The 21,746-nt window shown below is 42.7% G+C and overlaps 1 protein-coding gene and 1 long non-coding RNA gene across 10 annotated transcripts; one reads left to right on the top strand and one right to left on the bottom strand.

Moving 5' to 3' along the window:
- Nucleotides 1-256: 256 nt before the first annotated feature.
- Nucleotides 257-4,125, bottom strand: LOC137456727 (uncharacterized). The gene is made up of 3 exons (XR_010991091.1): nt 3,609-4,125; nt 1,667-1,819; nt 257-651 (listed from the first exon to the last, which is right to left on the bottom strand). It is a non-coding gene; the product is annotated as an uncharacterized lncRNA (long non-coding RNA).
- OPTN (optineurin) lies at nt 3,719-21,746 on the top strand. Of its 9 annotated transcripts, none has more exons than XM_068168278.1 (14): nt 3,719-3,995; nt 4,848-5,027; nt 6,787-6,989; nt 8,759-8,914; nt 10,175-10,251; nt 12,204-12,338; nt 13,434-13,518; nt 15,792-15,910; nt 16,499-16,648; nt 17,787-17,880; nt 18,533-18,691; nt 19,391-19,521; nt 20,463-20,542; nt 20,773-21,746. In XM_068168278.1, the coding sequence occupies exons 2-14, from the start codon at nt 4,862-4,864 to the stop codon at nt 20,892-20,894; spliced, it is 1,677 nt and encodes a 558-aa protein (XP_068024379.1). In that variant the 5' UTR covers nt 3,719-3,995; nt 4,848-4,861; the 3' UTR covers nt 20,895-21,746. The 9 variants fall into 9 exon arrangements, with proteins under 9 accessions (XP_068024379.1, XP_068024402.1, XP_068024397.1 ...); XM_068168301.1 differs by lacking the exon at nt 3,719-3,995 and adding an exon at nt 4,005-4,131; XM_068168296.1 differs by lacking the exon at nt 3,719-3,995 and adding an exon at nt 4,005-4,191.

Genomic DNA, 21,746 nt, shown 5'->3' with positions numbered 1-21,746 from the left:
CACGACAGGGCTGTCAGACTGAAAACATGATTTTGGGTCACTTTTTTGTACTGTTTTACTTGTGTCATCTCTTGGCTTCATGGACGTTGCACATGATGATTCTCCCTAGTCGTAACAGTAACAGTAGAAATAGGTTCAATACACGATTGATAATCAAAAATCTATAATGATCCCAGATTGAACATACAATACCATCTGTTAATGGCAGATAAATATTCAGATCATACACCTGACTTTCATGCTCTTTGTAGTTGTTTTACTGTAGATGATAATCTGAGGTCTGACACAGTTTAACGTAAATGTCACCAGATGGCTCTGAGCCTTCTCCAGGCCATGGTATCATTTATTGTTGGAAGAACTAAATGCATTTCATTATCTTACTTTTCTCTAGGTTGTGGTGACATTCATCACACAGTACTGCTGACTGCAGAAGCTGGACACACTTCATAACATCCCCTCTCCCCCACTTGATCTGCTCAAAGCCTGCAGAGAACATAATCTTTATAGCGTTTTCAAATCACCTATCACTTGGAAATTGCGCTTAATCAGCAAATCTGAAGTCACAGCAAATACTCCAACATTGACATTGGCAAGAAGCCCAGGTATTAATCAAGGGTGGCAGCCCTTCCATGGACCAGTGGATACCTCCCTCTGTGGACAGAACAAAACAAAACTGCTTTAGGAAGTTGAGCTGCTCAGAGGAAGCAATCCAGACTGGTGTAGCATGTATTCATAGTGTCCTGATAGGGAAGTCATTCTTTGGGCTATTTCTGTAGAGCATCTATGGGATCCTGGCCAATATCAGGTGTTTCCAGCAGCTACCAGAGCATCTGTCAGAAGTAAGAAGGCTACACAGAGACTGGAAAGATGGGAAGAGCAGAGCCAACATAAACAAGTCAAAAGCAGCACAAGTTCCACATACTGTAAGACAGATAGATAAGCACTATGTGCATACATGTAGAGATATACATGAAAACATGTTCTTTGTATCAAAGCTTTCCTGAAGTTCAAGCCTTCATCACAGCTTTGTTAGATTCTCAGGGTTCAGCTCCTGGACAACTGAAGAAAACAATATCCAAGCTGTTACTCCAGGGTGATGTGAAAATAATTCAGTGCAAGCCTCTGTCACTTCAGACTAAGCCAAGCTGCATTATCACACATGGACTAGGGAGTAAGGCTGTACACAAAGACTGTTTCCATGGCTCAGCTGCCACAGGGGAATCTCTTAAGTAACTTAACTGAATCTGAGCCCTCAGACCCAAAGCTGACGGATGCCTGTTTATTTAGAATAAACCAAACCAGGTTGGAAGAGACCTTCAAGATCATCGCGTCCAACCCATCAACTAATCCAACCCACCCAAACAGCTAACCCATGGCACCAATACCCCATCAAGTCTCCTCCTGAACACCTCCAATGACGGCGACTCCACCACCTCCCTGGGCAGCCCATTCCAATGGGCAATCACTCTCTCTGTATAGAACTTCTTCCTAATATCCAACCTGAACCTCCCCTGGCACAGCCTGAGACTGTGTCCTCTTGTTCTGGTACTGGGTGCCTGGGAGAAGAGACCATCATCCGCCTGTCTACAACCTCCCTTCAGGTAGTTTTCACAGACAAGTGTAATGGAGTGGTTTGGGGAAAGCTAGAGACTTTTATACCTCTTACCTCCAAATATTTACCTTCTGTGCAGTACAACATAGATAGATGAGCTACTCATAACTCAGCCCAGCAGCTTAGACCACTCAAGGTGAGAGTCAGAACAGAAGTCTCCTTTCTTCACAGATCTAAGATGCTCCACTCCTGCCTGTCACCCATGATCTGCAGTACAGAGAAAACAAATGAATCATGACTCTGGTGAAAAAAAAAAAATCTGAATAAAATAGATAGAAAATAGATGGGCCCAAACAGTTGTTTCCTCTGCTGCATCCTCACAACACTGACGTGTAACAAGAGGTTTGTGAAAACATTTAATGTTCCTTAGAAAGAAGCAATTTTTACCTTCTAGGTAAAAATCTTGAATTGTCTCATTATTTTATTTTTGGCAAGGCCTCTTTGGCTATTTCTCTTCCTCTCCTGTCTACAAGGACTTCAATTTCTCTTTGACTTTTAAAAGGCAAGGTGTTTTATTTGAATTACAATCAGACACATCCTGATTCCAAGCAAACCCCCTCTGTTTTACAACTGAAAGCAAGGACCGATCTTGCAGTCGGATCTCTTCAAAGATGCACAGATCTTATTCACAGTGAAGTTTACATCAAAATGCAAAACTACTCCCCCCAAAATGGGATATATGCTGTCTAAATAGGATCTGTTCCCCAGAATTAATTCTCTGAATCAAAACCAGATCTGGGATTACTGTGGAAACAAATAGCTATACAAACTGTAATAAATTAGAAAATGCTTCTTTAAAGTCCTCTGACAAAGTAGAACTCAGTTGATCTTTATTGCTACACACTCATTAAGATCCTGAAGCTCGCCAGAAATCAGCTCAGAGCACAAATAAAAAGCCATGATGAGCTGCTAGTATTTCTGTTCTTTGTTCTCATAGAAGTTACCTTCACTGCCCCTCTAACTCCCCCACACTCCTATCTAACATAAGCAGCCATGGATTTAGTAATGGGAGATGACAGCAATTCAGAGATCATACTCCCTTAAGCAGAGAAGATCTTAGTGTACCTACACAGAGCCAGATTCCATTTGTTAGCAGTGTAAACAGAAAGAGTGTGGATTATGGGCTCAGCATGCATAAATCTGATGTTCTTTACCGCACAGGTGGTCCTGAGTGTTTGCTGCTTTTATCTCCTAGGGAGATTTGTAACCTGCACCCTCAGTTTGAATGCTCAAATTTCTCAGCATCCACCACCCACTATGAACTTCTCTTTTCTCCCTCATGGTGGGAAGTCCCTTGGGTGCAATGCAGGTATTCAATGAAGGATCAGTATTTTTCACATGGAAAGCTGACATTCTTGCTAAAATAGCATTTTCTTCCATAGAAAGATTCAAATATTCCAGTTGGCCCTATTACCTAAAGACAGGCACCATGAGGTATTTCCAGCCTGGCATCCTGCTAAGGACAGTCACTAAGCCCTGAAACTGCAGGATGAACTGCTCCAACTCTCTCCCTCCCTGGGAATCTGGAATTAAGGATCTCCCCAGTCAGATACTGCATCTGTGCTTGAGTCATCAATGGGTGACATCCCTGTAGTGTGGCAAACACCATCCTAATTTCAATACTTAAACAAGGGCTTTAAGGATGATGGGGACAATCTCTTGAGCAGGGCCTGTGGCAACAGGACAAGAGGTGATGGTTTTAAATTAAAAGAGGGGAAATTTAGGCTAGAAACAAGTAAAACATCTTTTTACTGTGAGGGTGGTCAAACACTGGCACAGGTTGCCCTGAAAGATGGTAGATGCCCCATTCCTGAAAACATTTCAAGCCAAACTGGACAGGGCTCTGAGCAACTTGATATAGTTGAAGATGTCTCTGATTACTGCAAAGTGGTTGGACTAGGTCACTTCTAAACCAAACCATTCTATGATCCCAACTGATTTGATCCTAAACTGTCATTACAACCTGAGCAAAAAAGCACGCTCATTTGCATCACACCTGCTGCCTGGTCTTTTTAAGCCTCGGTGCAACAAGAGTGATTTCCTAAGCATCCCTCTTGACGCTGCTCCGCTCCAACATATCCTCTCGTCTTCCTCTTTCCTCGTGAAGACCCACGATTACCCCCTGCGACGGGCAGTGCGCTCCCACATGACTTTTGCATCTCCTGGGTGGGGTTTGCTTTGGTTCTTGCTCAGCTGGCAGGCCCTGGTGTCCTCTGGGCGAGAACTGGAGTATATGTGAGCCCAGGGAGACGTCGTGAGCCCGCGGGAGGGCGCGGGCGCTGGGCCGTCCGGAGCTCGAAAAGTACCGGCGGAGGAGGGGGAGGCGGGGAAGGGCAGTCAGCTGAGCTGGGCTGCGGTCGCCATGGGCGCGCCGTGACGGGCGGTGAGCGGGAAGACGCTACGCGGAGAGCGGCAAGGGCTGCCCCTGAGGCGAGCCCGGCGCGGCGGGCCGGCGGGCGTTGCCGATTTCGCCGGGGGTCCCCGTGGGCGGGCTCGCCCGGTGATTCGGCGGATCCGGGGTGGGCCTGCGGGGAGGGCGGGCTACGCCGCGCCGGGGACGGGCGAGCGGGGAAACACCGGTTTGTCTGCGGCTACGGGAGGCCGGCCCCGGCCTGCGGGTGGGGAGCTGTGGCGGGACGGAGCGGCCGTGGCTGAGCAGAGCGGGCGCTTCAGCCCGCGGCGGGGTTCCGGGTGTGCGGTGGAGACTGAAAAGGGGGATAAGAAAGCGAAAATGAAAGTTCAGAGTCATCGGAAATGGAGTCTGGGCGTTAATGCAGCGTCGGGGCGCGCTGAGGCCGAGCCGGGGGGAGGCGGCGGCGCCCCGGGCCTTGTCAGGGCCGGGTGGGTGTTGGAACCAGCTCTCCTCGGGCGCCAGACACCACGCAACTCAGCACAGGGTCGGGCTGCCCTCCGCTGGGGCTGGTAAGGGACGGGCCGGGGGGAGAGGCAAGGGTTCTCGTTTCCTTCCAAGGGAAGTGGGCTCCTGAGGAAAGGTTGGCTACCCCGAGAGACGCCTCGGGGATTGGTTGCTTTAGTCATGCAGGCCTGTGAGGGCTTAGTGGGATATGGAGACTGATGGATACTCCAGTGTAGCAGGGTCAGAGGGATTGAAAGGTGCCCGTGCGTTATGACAAGGCATGTGGCTTGCTTGTCTTAATAACATGGAGATACGATTATGTTTTCTTTATAAACATTGGGCTAGAAAATGAGACTTTTCTCTTTACCAACCTTGTAGTAGACACTTCAGAGATGTCCAGCAAGTTGAAGAGCTGTCCTGCTGAAAATGGAGAGCATCCCAGGAGTAAAATAGAAAATAGAACCAACAGCATGGCTGCCCCCACCCTTAGTACCTACACCCCAGAAGAGATGGTGCAACAAATGAAAGAACTAATCACTGAGAACAATGAGTTAAAAGGTGAATGTACATGTGAACTGGTCTTGAAATGCAAAAGCCTCAGGTTTCTTCTGTGGATTATTTTTTGTCCTATGAGTATGAATTCTGTGCTCATTTGCCCTTACTGGATAGCATTTTAGATCTGAGTAGCATTTGCTGTATAAACCACTCTGCAAGTAGCAAGACCAATTTGATAGAACACATCAAACTGAATCATTATGGAAGATTAGAGGGAGAACAGCCCATTGTGTGGATAACTTAATTGCTTAAGAATTATGCATATAAGCAGCATAGAAGTGTCTGAATTAGGATGTGAGGTGAATGATCTCTTGCTTATCAACCCCTAAAAGGTTTTTTGGTTTGTATTTTAGGACTTGAGCAGCTCCATTACAGACCAGGAGGAGTGACACTGCACAAATGCCTAGAACAATTTGGGTTATGATGCTGCCCTGAAGGAGCTGTATCCTCTTGGGCAGAGAGGAGAGTCAGAGCAGGCTGTCCTGTATGGTGTAATGAATATGAACGTTTAAATGTGGCAGCACTCTCTGTACTTCAAAAAGAAATTGTACCCATGGCAGGGTCTGTCTGGGAAAAACTGATATATTTCCCTGAAAATACCTGATAGTTTTAAATTTCAGGTAAGATAGATTTGATTCTGAATCACAGGAGCTTAGCTGTCAGAAACAAACTATTACTTTTCAAATGGATGGTGCAAAACCCAAGAGATCTGGGAATTTTCTTTGCAAAAGACAGAGGTACCTTACTGTTGAAATGGCAGCAAAGCATAAAGTCACTTCTTGTGTGTTGTGATTTTGCACAAGTGTTTAAATTTCTCCTAAATAATTTTTTGGACCCTTGGAGTCTCTCTTGGAGTCTCGTGGATATCCAGTAGGAAAGTTGTTTCTAGAAGCATCTCTGGTATTTTGCTAAAAGGTTTTATATTATATAAAATAATGTTTTGGGACCATACTTACAGCGGCAGGAACTCATACCTTGCAGAATCATTATCCAGAACTGCATTTATTTACATAACCTGAAGGATTTGTTGGCAGTTTATAATATGCTATCAGGACATAATGGAAGTGACTGGAAAACAAGCAACAGGCTTTGAGTTTGTTGCTTTAAAAAAGCAAGTCTGAAATCTTGCCATTGACTCTTCCCAAAATCTTGTGAGCATTTTGCAGTACCAAGAATGATGTTACATACACATGGCTGCCCTGCCAGGGGGAACTGACTTTGCTTTAAGTTGTAGGAATCATTTTTTCAGTGCTTGCCATCAATTCTTAAACAACTGCTCAAGTAGAGCGTTGTTTGGCATATTTGAGCCTTTCAGTTTGATCACATCCATTTTCTTGCAGTCACTTTACAGTCTGGGTTGCCAGTTTTTCCTACCAAATCTCAGCGGTTTCAGAATCTCAGTTCAGTAGTTTCGTTTGGGTTGATCATGTAACTAGCCCATGCAGCAAAGTAGCAAGTACCTCTTGTCAACAATACTTCTTGCTTGTACATCTCAGTTTAATAGTAAGTCAAGGAACGAAGGAGTGTAGAGAAGTCATTTCAGCAGTGGATTTAATGTTATTTATTATGGTGCTAACAGACTATATTAAGTTTAGTTTGGGTTTGGTATTGAAGGTACACAAGAAGGTGGTTCACGTTTTGTAGCCAATTATCGTTAACCCATTTGATATTGAAGAAGACTGAGCTCAGTGTGGTGGAAATCTGCTGTTTCATTGACAGGCTGTTAATGTGAATCAATGTTTTCTCTCTGGTTATGGTTTAGAAGCCATGAAGTTGCATAACCAAGCTATGAAGGACCGGTATGAGGAACTTTCCATCTGGCGAGAGAAGCAGAAAGAAGAACGAGAGTTTTATGAGTCAAAGTTCAAGGAGGCTAAGCAATGCTTGCTAGCCAAGTGCATTGAAAATGAACAGCTACAGCAACAACTTCAGAGTTTAAAGGAAAGAGAAGAAGGAAATGAAATGGTAAGTAAGGAATTGGATTTACATGATTTTAAATTTAAAATCTGGAGCGTTTGCGTCTCATCAACAGACTGGGAGGTTTGGGGATTTGTTAACATCTCCATTTTTATCCGTATGCTAACAAGAGGTTTTAGCCTGACTTTTTAAAGTGAGGCTTCTCAGAGTGTAGTAATTGCAGCACATCTGAGATAATCTACATTTTATTTAACAATAATTAATGTTCTTGATGTAAGAAATTAGAAGTTAACATTTCTTGATAACTTTTCATTCTTTAGTCTGTTGAGTATCTTTTGACTTTATCTCTCCCTTTGCTTGTTAGATTATCTATGTCTCGTGATTGTTTAATTGGTTTTGTACTTGTGTTTCCCGGAAGAAGCTGACATGTAAGCAAAAACAAAACAAACAAACAAAAAACCACAAAGCAAACCAAACAAACAACAGCAAAAACCCCCAACCCAAAACCAAAAAAATAAGTGACCTGCTAGCTATTTTTATTGTATCATTGTCCTCTCATGAAATCTCTTTCACTGAGGTCAGATTAGGTCTGTACTGTACTTCTGCTGTCTCATTTGAGCCTGCCTGAACTTCTTCCCTGTCTTACCTTTGGCTCTGTAACATGCCATTTTTACTGCTGCAGGTGATGGCTTAATAGCCAGGCTATGTTTTTCAGGTAGTACTGAAGCCATCTATGGATGAAGCTTATTAGAACAAAATCTGCTTTGTGTTCCACATGGTCATGTGAAGAGGTGGTTAATGAGAAGTGTCATTTAGAGCTAAACTGATGCATCCTGGTATTTGGTACCTCCAGGACACGTGGATTCTCTGTTCCCTGATGGAGGGTGAATGTAGTAGCCTTTTACTTGGCAGAGACACTGTCAGAGTCCCTGTTCCTCTCCTGACTGCCTATTTTATTGAAGTCTGTAGGAAATTTTTGAGTGTGTAAGTCAAACTTGGCCAATTAGTTAATGTTACGCTGGGGTAGAAGGTCACGTATAAGTAGTGCGATTGTGTAGGTATGAAGTACACTGACTTTACTTCAGAGGCTACAAGTTGTGTTTTAGGATTGTCAGGGAAACTCAGAATTTCAGAAATCTGGAATGCTTCTGAAGGGAAGTAGGGGATTTATTCTGCCTCTACTTGTTTTACAATAAGTTTCTTGTATTTTGAATACTCAAAGTGTGTTACTGATGGAGCAATCCAACCTGCTTGCGTAATCCAACATCCGCAAAAGTAAAAGTAAATCTCTTATCTCGTTCCAAGAGCATCATAGAGTAAACCCTGGTTCTTCTGTGATTCTTTACATTTTATCAGCCAGTGGTAATTTAAACAGCAATATTTTCATTCCTGATTATGATTTTCAGGCTGACAATGTCATCTAAGCCAAAATTGTTGTCTCTCATGAATGCCTTTGTTCTACTTTATTTTTTCTTTGTTGTTGTTTAGAAAGAACATGAAAATATTTCCTCTAACAGACTTATTTTAAATGAGTGAGAGACATAAATTCAAGCAAAGATTTATGTCCTAATTACCTGTACACTCAGGGAACTAGGCCCATGTTTTCCAGAGGTACGATTCTCATAATTTGATTAACTTGGTTTCACAGTTTAGACTTGCTGCCCAGTGGACCAGATCACAATTTAGGGATCTGTACACTGGGCTTTTCCAGGTAAACCTAAACAGAGAAGAATGGATAAACTTTGTAATGTTCAGGCTTTATGCTCCTTGTCGTGTATTCCTTTTTGGTTGGCTAATGCAGGATGTATTTATCCCAGGAGGGCTGCATGGCTCCTGAGAAGGAAGTGAGGCTGCTGAAATCCCAGGTGCAGCGGCTCCAGGCTGAGAAGGCAGATCTGTTAGCCATCATTTCAGAACTGCAGGTCAAGCTGAACATCTCAGCAGAGGATTCCTTTGTGGAGATTGGGATGACTGTAAGTGAGGGGAATTAAAAGAACACGGTGACCTGCCACCAGAAACTTTGGTTCCAGTTTGGTCCTCTGTTTTGCAGACTGAATGTTGCTCTCATGCCAGGCTAAACTATGAGGAAGTCAGATCTGAGTGTAATTAGGTGATGATGTTTACTTGATGACATTCTTCAACAGGTAGTAGAAAGGGTGAATCTGTACCCACGTCATTGAGGTCTTGCTGCCAGTTTGAGAAGGAACAGCAAATTGCCAGCAGCAGCATTAACACACGATACTGGCATGGTACATCTGGGAGAAGAGTTGGGTGGTCTCAGATTACCTGACATGGAGCATTTGCATGCTACAAGATATAGTAGTGAAGGACTTGGAAACTACTTTTGTCCTTCCACTCTCATGCTCAAAGTAAATTAATTTCTTAGGTAGCTTACATCACACTAAAAAAAAAACTCTGGAAAAACCAACATGGTCCCACAGGTGACTTCAAACTAATTCAGAATGTGGAGAGTCCTATTTTAGTTAGAATTTCTGAGAGCATCAGTGATGTGTTTTGTTGAAGGGCAACACCTATGCATACAGGGGGGCATTTCCTTTTAAGAATGAGGCTGACTTTCTACTGGCAGACTTGTAGAGATGCAGGCATAGAAAACTGAGTGGAAGGCTTTTTCTACTGAAAAGTAGTTTTTTCTTTGTATCTGAAAAACCTTCACAGACAAAATGTGAGTCTCTGCTATTCCCATAACAGCAGATCCCTCTCTGGAAAGTACAAATGCAGCAAGAAATTAAGATAATTTGGTTAGAGCTTGTTTGGAGCTGTCAAAGAAAACATTGGATTGCAGGAAACCTCTGAAGATTTTTCCTTTAGGCTACAAAGATCAAGGACTGAGCTTTGTAGTGGGGAAAAAAATAATGATTCTTTTGGAAGACAGAAGAGTTGCTCTTAGGATTATATTTGAGGTCACCTGCAGTGATGTTGCCATTGCCATGTGATGCCCAGATATCTTTACAGGGGAGAGTGACCAAGAAAGTTGCTGGTGAGAAGAGAAGGTCAAATCTCATTGTTCATTTTCTCTGATCAGTCTGGAAGAGATATAGAGAAAGGCATGTGAAGTATTTAAGTTTTCCAAACATGATCTGTAGGAATTCTTGCTTTATTTATTGCCACCATAGTAGTTTTCCCTGTTTTTCTTTCTTCTAACTTTAGTAAATAAAGCCATGTCCCTCTTAGTCCAAATTCCAAGATAATTGTATTTTTTTTTTCTTTTCTAGGAAGGAGAAATAAATAGAGCTGCAAAGGAACATCAAGAGAATCGTGGTGAAACGACCAATAACCTTGCTATCTATGTGTATGTAGGTTCTTGTGTGATGTGTGATCCAGACTTTGCAATGTGTTTTGTTTGTAGTGTGAGAGAACTTTTTTTTATGAGGAATGCATCTTTGCTTTCTGTGGCCTTGCATCCCCACATTGGTAGCAACCATCCTTCCATGTCCTAAAGACTCTCAGCTCTCTGGTGTTTTTTCCTTCTAGTTTTCACAAGCTGACAAAAGGGAATGCATATTCTGGCCAGCTGGCCGGGCATTCACACTTGCAGATTTTTCAGGCTTCTATGGGATGTCAGATAGAAAAGATAAAGACAGAGGCTGCAGTGACTCACTCCCTTCTAGTCACTGGAGACCATCTAAGTGTGTATCTGACTTCCACCCAGTTAAAACGATGTTGTTAAGAATCTTAGAGTGTTTCAGCTATGAACGTGTCGGTTCTGTTTGTGTGTGCTTGGTGTATCACAGTGGAGCAGAGAGTGCACCTTATTTTTAGTCCTTATTTTTCTACTTACAAGACTTAAGATATCAGCATTCTTTTTAGGTTACTTCTCAAAATTTCATCTTTACATCACCTTCAGGACACAAGGGACTTTCTTGCCCTTAGCTGAACTTTTACACCTTATGGACATAGACAGCTGATCCTATTAAACTTTCCATTTTGGATACTGCCCAATTTAGCAACTAGATGGTTGTGGCTGAACTCTGATTTAATTTGTGTCCTTTGCTTTTGGAAGGAAAGAATACAGAAAATGCTAAGGACATACCAGGCCAGAAAGCTGTGCTGTATGGACAGGCTGTGACTCCCTACAGCCCTGTAGGGGAGAACAGTATTTAAATGTAATGACAGAAAACCTATCCCTCAGCATGCAGCTAAGAAGTTGAAGAAGGGGAAAAACAGTTATGGTCAAGAGAGTTGCTGACCACACACTAGGTTGCAAGTCTTAAGCTTGTCATTGCTGGTGGCTTGTGAGAACACTCTTGAGTATGAGAAAAGTTATCTGTGGAGTTTGCTTACATTTTAATGAGTATCTGGGCCATATCTACTAGAAGAGGGGGAATATGTACCTCTTAAAATATTTCCTGTGTCACCACGTGCCTTTGTCCAACGCTGAAACTTTAGCCTGGTGCTGTTAACAGGTTCAGAGAAATGTGATCCACTCAGGACAGGTTATTTCTGTAAGAGTAGAACTGTGCACTAAAAATCCCCTGATAAAAGTTATTTTCTTAAAATATCCTGGCTGATTACTGGCTTTGGGGTATTGAATTCTGCTCACCAAAGATTTCTAGACCTTAGGAGCACCTGGAGGACCACACTTTGCTTTCTGTTTCTGAGCTACAAAAGCAAAGTTTTAAAGGCATGCTGGTTTACACCTGAGCTTCTGGAATGTACAGTGTATATAACCTGCCTGTCTTACCATGTGGTTGGGAATTCTGACTTTCTGTCTAAATGGATATAAAAATGGAAGGAATGTAATACAGTATTTTATCACCAGGAAATTACCTTATTTTTCAGATGTGTGTTTGGTTTGGTTCATAACACAGTTTTGAAAAGAGCTGTAGAATAAGAGGGGGGTGAGACATTGAAGAAATTATTTCTGAAAAATAAAGCAATTTCTGATGATCATTTTTAGTAGAACATGAAAGAAACGTTGCATGTTCCACTGGGAAAAAAAATGTCATCTTGGAAACAGAAGGGGCTGCAAAGTAGGTCAGAATAGATGCACTGGGTTTTGTGTTGCCTGGACTGCTTTTGTTTTCCTTTTCGAGTATTGAATTGTTCCCTCAGCATGAGGGGAAACCACTGTGCAAAACAAGAACTGCATTTGCACACGGGTGCTGTGGCTAGCAGCTTTTAGCACTGTTTTTTTAGCACTGTGTGAAATACTGACCTCTCAGTCTGGATCCCAGAATTAGGGATAAGGAAGTGCTCTGGTAAAATCATAGCTGTGTGACTTATATCTGGTTTGGTTTGAAGCAGGAGCAAACCTGCAGATGAATTGAAAAATTTGGAGTCTGAAGAGCTAACTGTGAGCCAACTGCTCTGCTGCCTTAGAAATGAAACTCAGAAGAGAGAAAAACTTGAGAAGGAGCTATATGATCACAAAGAGAGGTATGGAGTAGGTGCACTGTAACATTTGGAGCTGTTCTTTTTAAGAGCTGCTGCTGTTGTCAAGTCTGTGACTGATCAGAGACAAGGTGAAATATCAGTGTGACCTGGATGGGGGATATCCCCAGTACTCCCTGAAAACAACTTATTTTTGTGGTAGTCCTTTGAGGAATAAACCACAGACTGTCTTGCAAGGGGAAAAAAAATTCTGTTTTATTATTTCCTACTGCACCATGCATCAAGACAAATTACCCGTTTCCTCTTCCCCAAGTTGTGTCAGAATGATACAAGGACTAGCTGAGGATGTTCTCTCCACTCACCCCTCCATAGCTGGCTTTGTATGAATCATTCCAGTGTGGGGCCTTTAGCAAATTGCTATGTATAAAGCAGGACATACAGTCCTCTTCATGATATTGGCAGTCTGCAATGTGTGAGCTTGGAAAAGCTCTTTAGAATGTCTAAAGTAAGTTCCAAACTTGCCTGAGAAAGAGTTTTTAAAGTGAGATCTACATGAGGCTCCATCTCAGCTCAGTTAACATTTGTATAAATTGGCATTCCTGCTTGTGCAGAAAGTTGCCTCAGTAGTAGTTGCTGTTCCAAATCCCCACTTCACAGCGATGGAGTAAGATAGATAAGACTTCCTGAACAGTACCTGCTGTGAAAAGGTTGATGTCAGGGTACCTGCTTCTGTGTGGTCTTCCTAAAAGAGGTAATGAGCCATAGCCAAATGGTTCTTAGAAATCTTAGCCTCTGAAAATATTAAAGGGAAATAGAGACAATATTAATTACTGGAATCAGTGACCAGACTGACCCATTTCCAAAAGGTCAGCAGTTTTAGGCTGTACCAAAGATCAGTCAGTGTGGACTGAATGCCGCAGTACTTTACCATACCTGTAGACTTGTAGATCCACTTTAATTAAACATACATGCTGTGTGTCCTGTGTTCTTCAGGAACCCCCATGGTTATACAGGCTTTCCTGCATGTCTCTGCTTTGTGTTTGTGATGTTAGAAAGAGAGACCATCACTTGCATAATACCCTTGAATCTCACTTTAAGTGTAGGCCAAATCCATTATTATTGTCATCTTCTGTTCTCCAGACTGTCAAAGCTAGAGAAGGAAACTATCAGCTGCCTGGAGAGTGGGACACAAACTGAACAGGAAGAAGAGGAGAGTTCAGAGGCTGTAAGTAGAATCATAGAATTATAGAATGGTAGGGTTGAAAGAGACCTCTGGAGATCATCTTGTGCAACCCTCCCTGCTAACACAGATTTGCCTATATCCGGTTGCACAGGAACATGTCCAGGAGGGTTTTGAAAGGAGACTTCATGACCTCCCTAGACAGCCTTTTCCAGTGCTCCATCACTGTCAAAGGAAAGAATTTTCTCCTTAAGTTCAAGTGAAATCTCCTGTGTCTTAGTTTGTACCTATTGCCTCTTGTCCTGTCACTAACCACCACTGAGAAGATCTCATCCTCATGACCTCCACTCTTCAGATATTTATATGTATTGATAAGATCACCTCTTAGTCTTCTCTTTCCTGGGCTAAAGAGCCCCAGGTCTCTCAGCCTTTCCTCATAAGAGATGTTCCAGTCCCCTAATCTTCCTCCTGGCCATCCACTGGGCTCTCTCCAGTAGTTCTCTGTCCCTCCTGAAATGGGCAGCCCAGCACTGGTCAGAGTACTCCAGTTGTGGCCTCAGTAGGGCAACAGACAGGGAGCAGAACCTCCCTTGACCATACTTTTCTTAATGCACTTCAGAATACCAGCATACCGAATGGCAGCACAGCCTTCTGGTGTGTCAGCCACTCCTCTCGGTTTTGTATCATCAGCAAACTTGCTGAGAGTACACTCTGTTGCTTCATCCAGATCATTGATCAATATGCTGAACAAGACTGGACTCAGTACTGACCCCTGGGGAACACTGGGGCCTGCAACTAGACCCTGCATCGTTGATCACAATCCTCTGTGCTCTGTCATTCAGCCAGTTCTCAATCTACCTCACTGTCCACTCATCTAACCCACACTTTGAAACCTTATCTATGAGGATTTATGGGATGAAGTGTCAAAAGCCTTGCCAGAGTTGAGGTAGACAACATCCACTGTTCTCTCCTCATTTACCCAACTGGTCACAACATCACAGAAGGCTATCAGATTGGACAAGCATGATTTCCCCTTTATGAATCCGTACTCACTGCTCCTAATAATCTTCTTTTCTTCCACATGCTTAAGAGATGACCTCTAAAATGAACTGTTCCATGACCCTTCCAGGGTTGGAGGTGAGGCTGCTGGCCTGTAGTTTCTTGGGTCTTCCTTCTTGCCCTTTTTGAAGATTGGAGTAACATTGGCTTTCCTCCAGACCTCAGGCACCTCTTCTGTTCTCCACGACCTTTCAAAAGTGATGGAGAGTGGCTTAGCAATAACCTTAGTGATCTCCTTCAGCACTCATGGGTGCATCCCATTGGTGCCTATGGTTTTGTGGGTGTCCAGCTTGTCTAGGTGATCTCTAAGTAAGTACCTGTCCTCCTGAGCTAAGATTTAACAACATGCAGCTTACTTGAGATTTCCAATTCATAGAATGGTCTAGGTTGGAAGAGACCTTAAAGATTAACTAGTTCCAACTCTCCTGCCTTGGGCAGGGACACCTTCCACTAGACCAGGTTGTTTAAGGCTTCGTCCAGCGTGGCCTTGACCACCTCCAGAGAGGGAGCATTTTTGTGTGCAAAGAGCAGTTACCATGCATAGGGTATGGAAGTGAATTTCAAACATTTCAATTTGTATCTTTAGAGGTAGTTCCAAGTTATACCAGCCACCAAAAAGAGATTCATGGCCAGGAATTACTGGAATAATTTTCTTAGTTTGCAGAGCTGACTAATGAAGGTATGGTGATGTAGTCACCATTTGGGGTTGTGTTTTCTCCTTCAAAAAGTCAAGAACTGAAGTCTTCCAGACCTGTGGTTTTCGTGTGTATGGCATGGGAGAGGCTGGTATGTGGTGAAAGGGTGCCACTTGGCTGGAGAGATTTCAAGTGTAATCAAAACAAATTACAGAGAATAAAAACTTCTGTGTTCTCTCTTTTCTGCCCAAAACAAGAAAGGAGGAAACTAGAATAAAAGGCATAATGCCAGTGTAGGATATAACTGAGGAAAAAATCTGAGCCTTTAAGCCTACCTCATCTATTTCTTTATTTTTAAACTGCTTTTGGTCTATAGCTGCTGTCACACCTCTTCCTAAAGAATACATAGCCACCAGCAGGCTGGAAGCCCACTGTGGGCCAGGGATATATCCTTTGTGTTTGTTTCTCTGATAGACTCTAACTGTTGCTTAGAGGAGCAGCAGCAATCATGAAGGCTTGTGCTGTTTTCTCTAGGGAAAGAATTATGTTACTTGCTTACCTCTCTTAGCCTTCAACTTTGCCATCTTGAGTTGCCCATACGTAATTTTTGTATTTTTTCTCTAGAAGGTTGGCAGTGAAGTAGAAACACTGAATTTGCAAGTTTGTGCTTTGTTTAAAGAACTTCAGGAAGCCCATGAAAAGTTAAAAGAAGCAGAATTGATTCAGAAGAAACTTCAAGAAAAGTAAGGTTCAGAAGAACAAAAGTTCTGCCATGACACATATGTTTGTATGAGAGTTCCCATCTTGGGAAACTCACCAGCTCTACAGATACCAGCTTAAATCTCTGTTTCATAGAAATGCTGTAAAAGATTGCTCCTTCATTGTCAGTGGAGGTGAAAGCACAGTGATACAGTAATTGTGAGAAAATCAGAGCTGCCAGCCTAGCTCTACAAATACAAGCCCAGTGCCTTGAATTTTAAGATTTGGGTTTTAACCCTTCCTGATGAGAAGGAAAGCCTTCCCTGTTTTCTGCCTTAAATAATCAATCCCCGTTCCAGTCTTCAGGGAAGAATCTTAAGGCACCTGATTATGACCCTTTTAATATGAACTATCTGTGCCTTTGAAGGCAAATTTTGTAGGTTATAAAAAGTGGTTACAAACTGTTTTCTGTCAAAGTCCAGTTCTTTTAGATTTATAGTAGCGAGAAACTGGTTTGGTAGGTTGTGTATAGATTAATTTGTACCTTTCTTTGTTCTTCATCAAAGTAAACCTTTAAAGTGGACCACACAAATGTTCTTTTTGTAATAAGCCTAGTGTGCCAAACCCATCAGGTGTCAAATACTGGAAAGGAAAAGCTCAGCTGCTGCATTGGAATTGGAGGAGAAGCAGCAGCTAATGTACACCATCAAGAAGCTGGAACTTCAGGTGGAGAGCATGCAGGCAGAGGTCAAGATGGAACAAGCCAAGACACATGAAGAAAAGTGAGTACAGCTTGGTTTTCTATTCCAGGGAGATATTGTCAGCCAAGAAGGGAAGTCCAAGGGAACCTGACCAAAGGGGAATTGAATCTGAAGTATGAGGTTTGTGTTCTGCACCCTCTGAAATCATGTTATGTTTGTAGAGTCTAAATTAGAAGCCTGCATTTGCCTCATGTCTGTGTCACTTTAAATCTGGAGTCTCCGCATTAGGCTCAGACTTTAAGTTCAGTAGATAAAGAATACAATGTGAGCTGTAAGCTCTGACTTGAATCTTCCTTTTGTCATAGAGTCAAAAGTGGAACAGGGTCTGGTACAACATAAAAGTAGAGGAAGTAGAAAAGAGACAGTAGTTCACTGACTATCAGGGGTAAGTGCATCCACATCTTGAAGGGCAGGAACAAGTCAGATGGTGACAGGTGATGGGAACATGGCATTAATAAAGAGGTATGCAGTCCCTACAATACATTTGCAACTAGGAGAGGTAAATAGGCAGCTAAGCTGAGCTGTTTGCTTTGGCTTGCCACTCCCTTTCATGCACAGTGAAAACGTCAGTCCAAGCTGTAGGGAGAAGCTGAACTTCCTGAAGGACCCCTCCCTGGAGGTGTTCAAGGCCAGGCTGGATAAGGCCTTGAGCAACCTGGTCTAGTGGAAGGCAGGGGGGTTGGGACTAGGTGATCTTTAAGGTCCCTTCCAACCCAAACCATTCTATGAACCTAAGGACACGTCTTCAGCTATTGGAGAAGCTGCTTGTTACCTAGGGAATCTGTGTCTGGTTCTTCTGGTGAATTCTCCTTCACTTGGTATCTCCGAGTCAAGGCTTGGCTGTCTTCCTCAGAGACGTGCTAACATATTGAACAAAATTTGTGATCTTGATATAAAAATATTGGGTGATGGATTCTTCAGTATGAGATGCAAATGATCAGCAAGGACATTTGTTTGTACTCAGTCCATGGATGGAGCATGGTCTGAGTGGGAAAGAGGTGATAAGACATGAAGCAGTTGTGATTTCTTTCTCAGTAGAAATACAGATAGATTTGCAAGGAGCTGGTGGTGTGGGGGTTTCTCCTATATTCTACTGGATTATTTAAATTTCAAATTTTTAAGTGTTTCAAACTTTCACCTCTTTTCTTGTCATAAACAGGGCACGATGCAGTACCTTGCAGGATGCATATACAAAACTCCTTCCTGAACTCACTGAGGCAAAGAAAATAATAGATGAAATGAAACTCAAAGAGGTAAACTCATCACAAGAAGAAATCATAATTAATTAAAGGGGAGTGGGAAGGGATGGGAGAAGGTACCTAGGAACAAATTTGAGCAGGGAACAATGTCCTCTCTCCACATAATATAGCACACAACACAGCAGCATTGCTCTGATGAACACAGATCCTTGTGCTGTCAGTTACAGAAACCTTTATCCACAGGTCAGTTCCATGGTGTTTTCTAGATAAGGTCTAACCTGCAGTGCAGTGTGGAGTCCAGTGCATAGACATCAGTGATGATCAAAGGCAAAGAGGTGTTTCTGCAGTGTAATTTATGGGAAGGCAGACCTCTAAACAGTGCTGTAACTGGAAACACAATACCTGCCACAATGAAGTCTTGCTCAGAAGAGAGGCAGCATGGAAGTGCCAAATGGTTTTGAAAAGTGGGAAAACATCCTTTCCAGTTTCCATTGGGGAATTCTCTTTTAACCTGATACAATGTAGTTTGAAAGCTCAAAGCTGATTTGTAACATAGAATGGCAGTCACCACCACTCTCTCAGTCCAAGTTCCTTTGATGACCAAAATTGGAAGCTTTTCCAAGTGCAGGGCAAGAAAGAAGTGGACTTTCACTTCAGCCACAGTTATATGCTGAGTTCATCTCATAACTGTATCTCTTCCTAACAGCTGGACAGAGTGGATAAAGTTGTGGTGCAACAACTGACTGCAAAGGTGGAGTTGGCAGAACAAGCTCTTGCAACAAAGCAGCTCCAGATAGATGAAATGAAGCAGATAATTGCAAAGCAAGAGGAGGATCTTGAAACCATGGCTGTGCTCCGAGCTCAGGTAACACCTTCAGAAACTGCCTAGCTCCCCCACCCACCATTCAGAAACCAGAAGGAGGTGTTTAATGACTTGCTCTGGAACACTGAATAGATTTTCTCAATTCCAAAGCATAATGTCCTTATCCAGCTTGCTTTGCAGATCCCTGCAGAGCCTTTACCAGCCTATCCTACAGTTCTGTAGGTGGAACTGTGTATGCTGGAGTCTGGCACAACAAACAAAATCTGGGAGTAAATGTGTTGTGTATTTAAAACCACTGTCCAAAGAATTACTACATATGTTTTAGGGATGATTTTACTCAAACCAGCGTGTGTAATCAGTGACTAAAAAGAGTCTGCCTCATATTTAAGACACAGAACTGTCATCATGGCCCATTTCCACTTTCTGCCACAGGCAGGTCTATGTCATGAGGTAAGTCACCTCCTCACTGCCTCTCTGTGCCTCACTTCTGCCTCTCTACAATAGAGGGCAATAGTACTGTCCCAGATAGGACACTTGAAGTGTCTGACACAAGATCCAGAAAGTACTGAGACTTCATCACTTTGTAAGTAGTGGAGGCCTTTGCTTTGCTGTGCATAGGTGCTCTAGGAGTATTTGCGTAGATGCCGGCTGTGATACAGATTTGCTGTTTTGGCATACAATATATGACTATGGTTCAGTCTGAGTTAAAAATTCTCAGCGTGATTTCATTTCTCTGATCAGATGGAGGTTTATTGTTCTGATTTCCATGCTGAGAGGGCAGCAAGAGAGAAGATCCATGAGGAGAAGGAGCAGTTGGCTGTCCAGCTGGCATACCTGCTTAAAGAGCAGCAAAACCTTGAAGAGCTTGGCCGGTGAGAACAGACTTAGTTTGGCTGAGCTGCCTTTGGACTGTCTTGTTACTCCATGTGCTGGAGCTGACCAACATTGTCTTGCTGGCATCTCAGCAGAGAGGCAAACAGTTTTGCAGACATTCATTTCTTGGTTAATTTGAATTTCAAAAGGGGGTGGGGGGGGGGTGGGAGAATTGGCTGACTTCTCATTGTAATTTTGCAATAGAACCGCTGTAAGGTGTGTTAGTTCTTACTTGGGTGCCTTAGCAAGTTTTCAGTTTGGATGATTCATGCTCAGTAAATTTTCCCTGCTGATTTATGTGAGTTTCTTTGGGTTCTGGCCTCAGTTTTAGTGGTAAATCTGCAGCTAAGCTTGCTGCATGCATGCTAGGGTGACCTACCACTTCTCCAGGTGGAAGCAGTAAGGGGCCACCCATAGTGTCAAGTACTGTGATACCCTGGAATCGCACTATTTTAGCACTTTGAGCTGTAAAAGACTAAAAAGAAACATTAACTATGTATCCTCCACTCATATTGTGGAAGCTGTGGCTACAAGGGGAGTGACTCAAGAATCAAGTTACATTTCACACTAACTGCACCCTGAACCTTTTTTATGGTGTAACCTGCTTTTCTACTTGAATCAAATGTGTGGTTTGCCCTGAATAGCTGAGAGTTCTGGAGTTCTCTGGGGGAGCATGCTCCAGGTCCCTAGCTGTGGATCTGCCCAAATCCTGCTGGAGTCAGTTGTCTGACCCTGATTTTAGCAGGACCCTGGCATGATCTCACAAAGCAGTGGTGTTTCTAGGTCCTGTTTATGAGGAGCAGTTGTGAACTAAATCCATGTCAATGTGATTTGCTTGCAAATGCTTTGTTTTATTTTTGCTCATCTTTTCTGGAGACAAAGGGAGGACACCTTTTACTGAGTCTCTTTTCGAGTCCTTGACTGACTTAACTCTCCGCAGGAGTTCTTTGGCAGAGATGCAGAATCGCCACGGAGCCAGGGCACCAGATCGGGAACACTCACCTCGCCTTGTCCAAAGAGGTACTGTCAGCAGCCTCTCCAGTTCCTGGGGCTGTGTTCAGTTTAAAACAGCTTTGCTTGGCTGCAAGCAGTTCCTCAGCTCCCCTGTGGCTGTTCTGGCAACTGGGTAGCTGCAGAGCCCTTGATTCTCTGGATGTTAGGAGCAAGCCAGTCCTCTTTCCACCACTCCACAAAAAGGACAGAAAAATCAAGTAATATAAGAGGTAATTGTTTGTCTTCTTTGCTTGCAGGAACTAGTAGTCAAGACTGGCCAGAACAGCGGAATATCTCAATGTATTCATGTCCCAAATGTGAAGAAATTCTACCTGACTTGGACACTCTGCAGATTCATGTTATGGACTGTATCAATTGAGTGATACCCTCAATTCCTAATCTTCCAGAATTTCACCTGCCAAACACTATTGTTTGCTTGTTTGTTTTTTCCTTCCTGCTCAAACAACCTTAAGCTTTATATCCTATGAAGGAGGCTTCCAGGGCTTTTCTCACTAATTCAGTGGGAAAAGGGTAAAATTCCTGCCATGCCCCATACTCACTAATCTTGTTTTAATCTGCTTTAGGAAAAGAATTTTTATAGATTAACAACATGGATGCGCTAAAGAATTTGTGGTGTGTCTGCTGCTATGAAATCTTTAAGGAATGTTCCCCTTGTGTACTCTGCTCTTAGGGCTAGCCCACAGAACAGGGCTGAATCACTGAAGGCAGAAGGGAGATGGAGTATATGCTGAAAAATTAAAAGTCTGTAAATACCATCTCTCATATACTATATATCAGGAAGCCAAGTCATTAAAAAAAGCTGTTTGAGAAGCTTTCAGCAAATGGAGTAGTGCTGTATTCATTGAGCATTTGAAATGAACCCTGCTCCTTTTCCAGATGGCAGTTTTATTGCTGCCCTTGTGACCATTCTAATCTGATGTTAAATTTTTGATGGCTTATGTAACTTCTTGCTTTAGCCAGATGTGGGTAAGGTTTAAAATGGATCATTTAGGTCTGATATATGTAGCTCCTGCTGTACCTAAGTCACTTGGTTTTATAGAAATGTTTGTTTTTTTCAAGTATTGTCTTGATTCTTCTGTATTATAATAATTTTATTTGATCTTGTACAGTATTATGCTAGAAAGTGCTGAGATGGTTGTAAACTAATTTAAAAATAAGAATATAATGGATTTTCACATCTCAAAATAAATCTATTGCAAGTGTAAAATTA

The sequence above is a fragment of the Melanerpes formicivorus genome, unplaced genomic scaffold (genome assembly GCF_026170545.1).
Source record: "Melanerpes formicivorus ecotype bairdi unplaced genomic scaffold, bMelFor1.0.p_v2 SCAF_3, whole genome shotgun sequence".
NCBI classification, from domain to species: Eukaryota; Metazoa; Chordata; class Aves; order Piciformes; family Picidae; genus Melanerpes; species Melanerpes formicivorus.
This window is presented reverse-complemented; position numbering and strand designations above follow the sequence as displayed.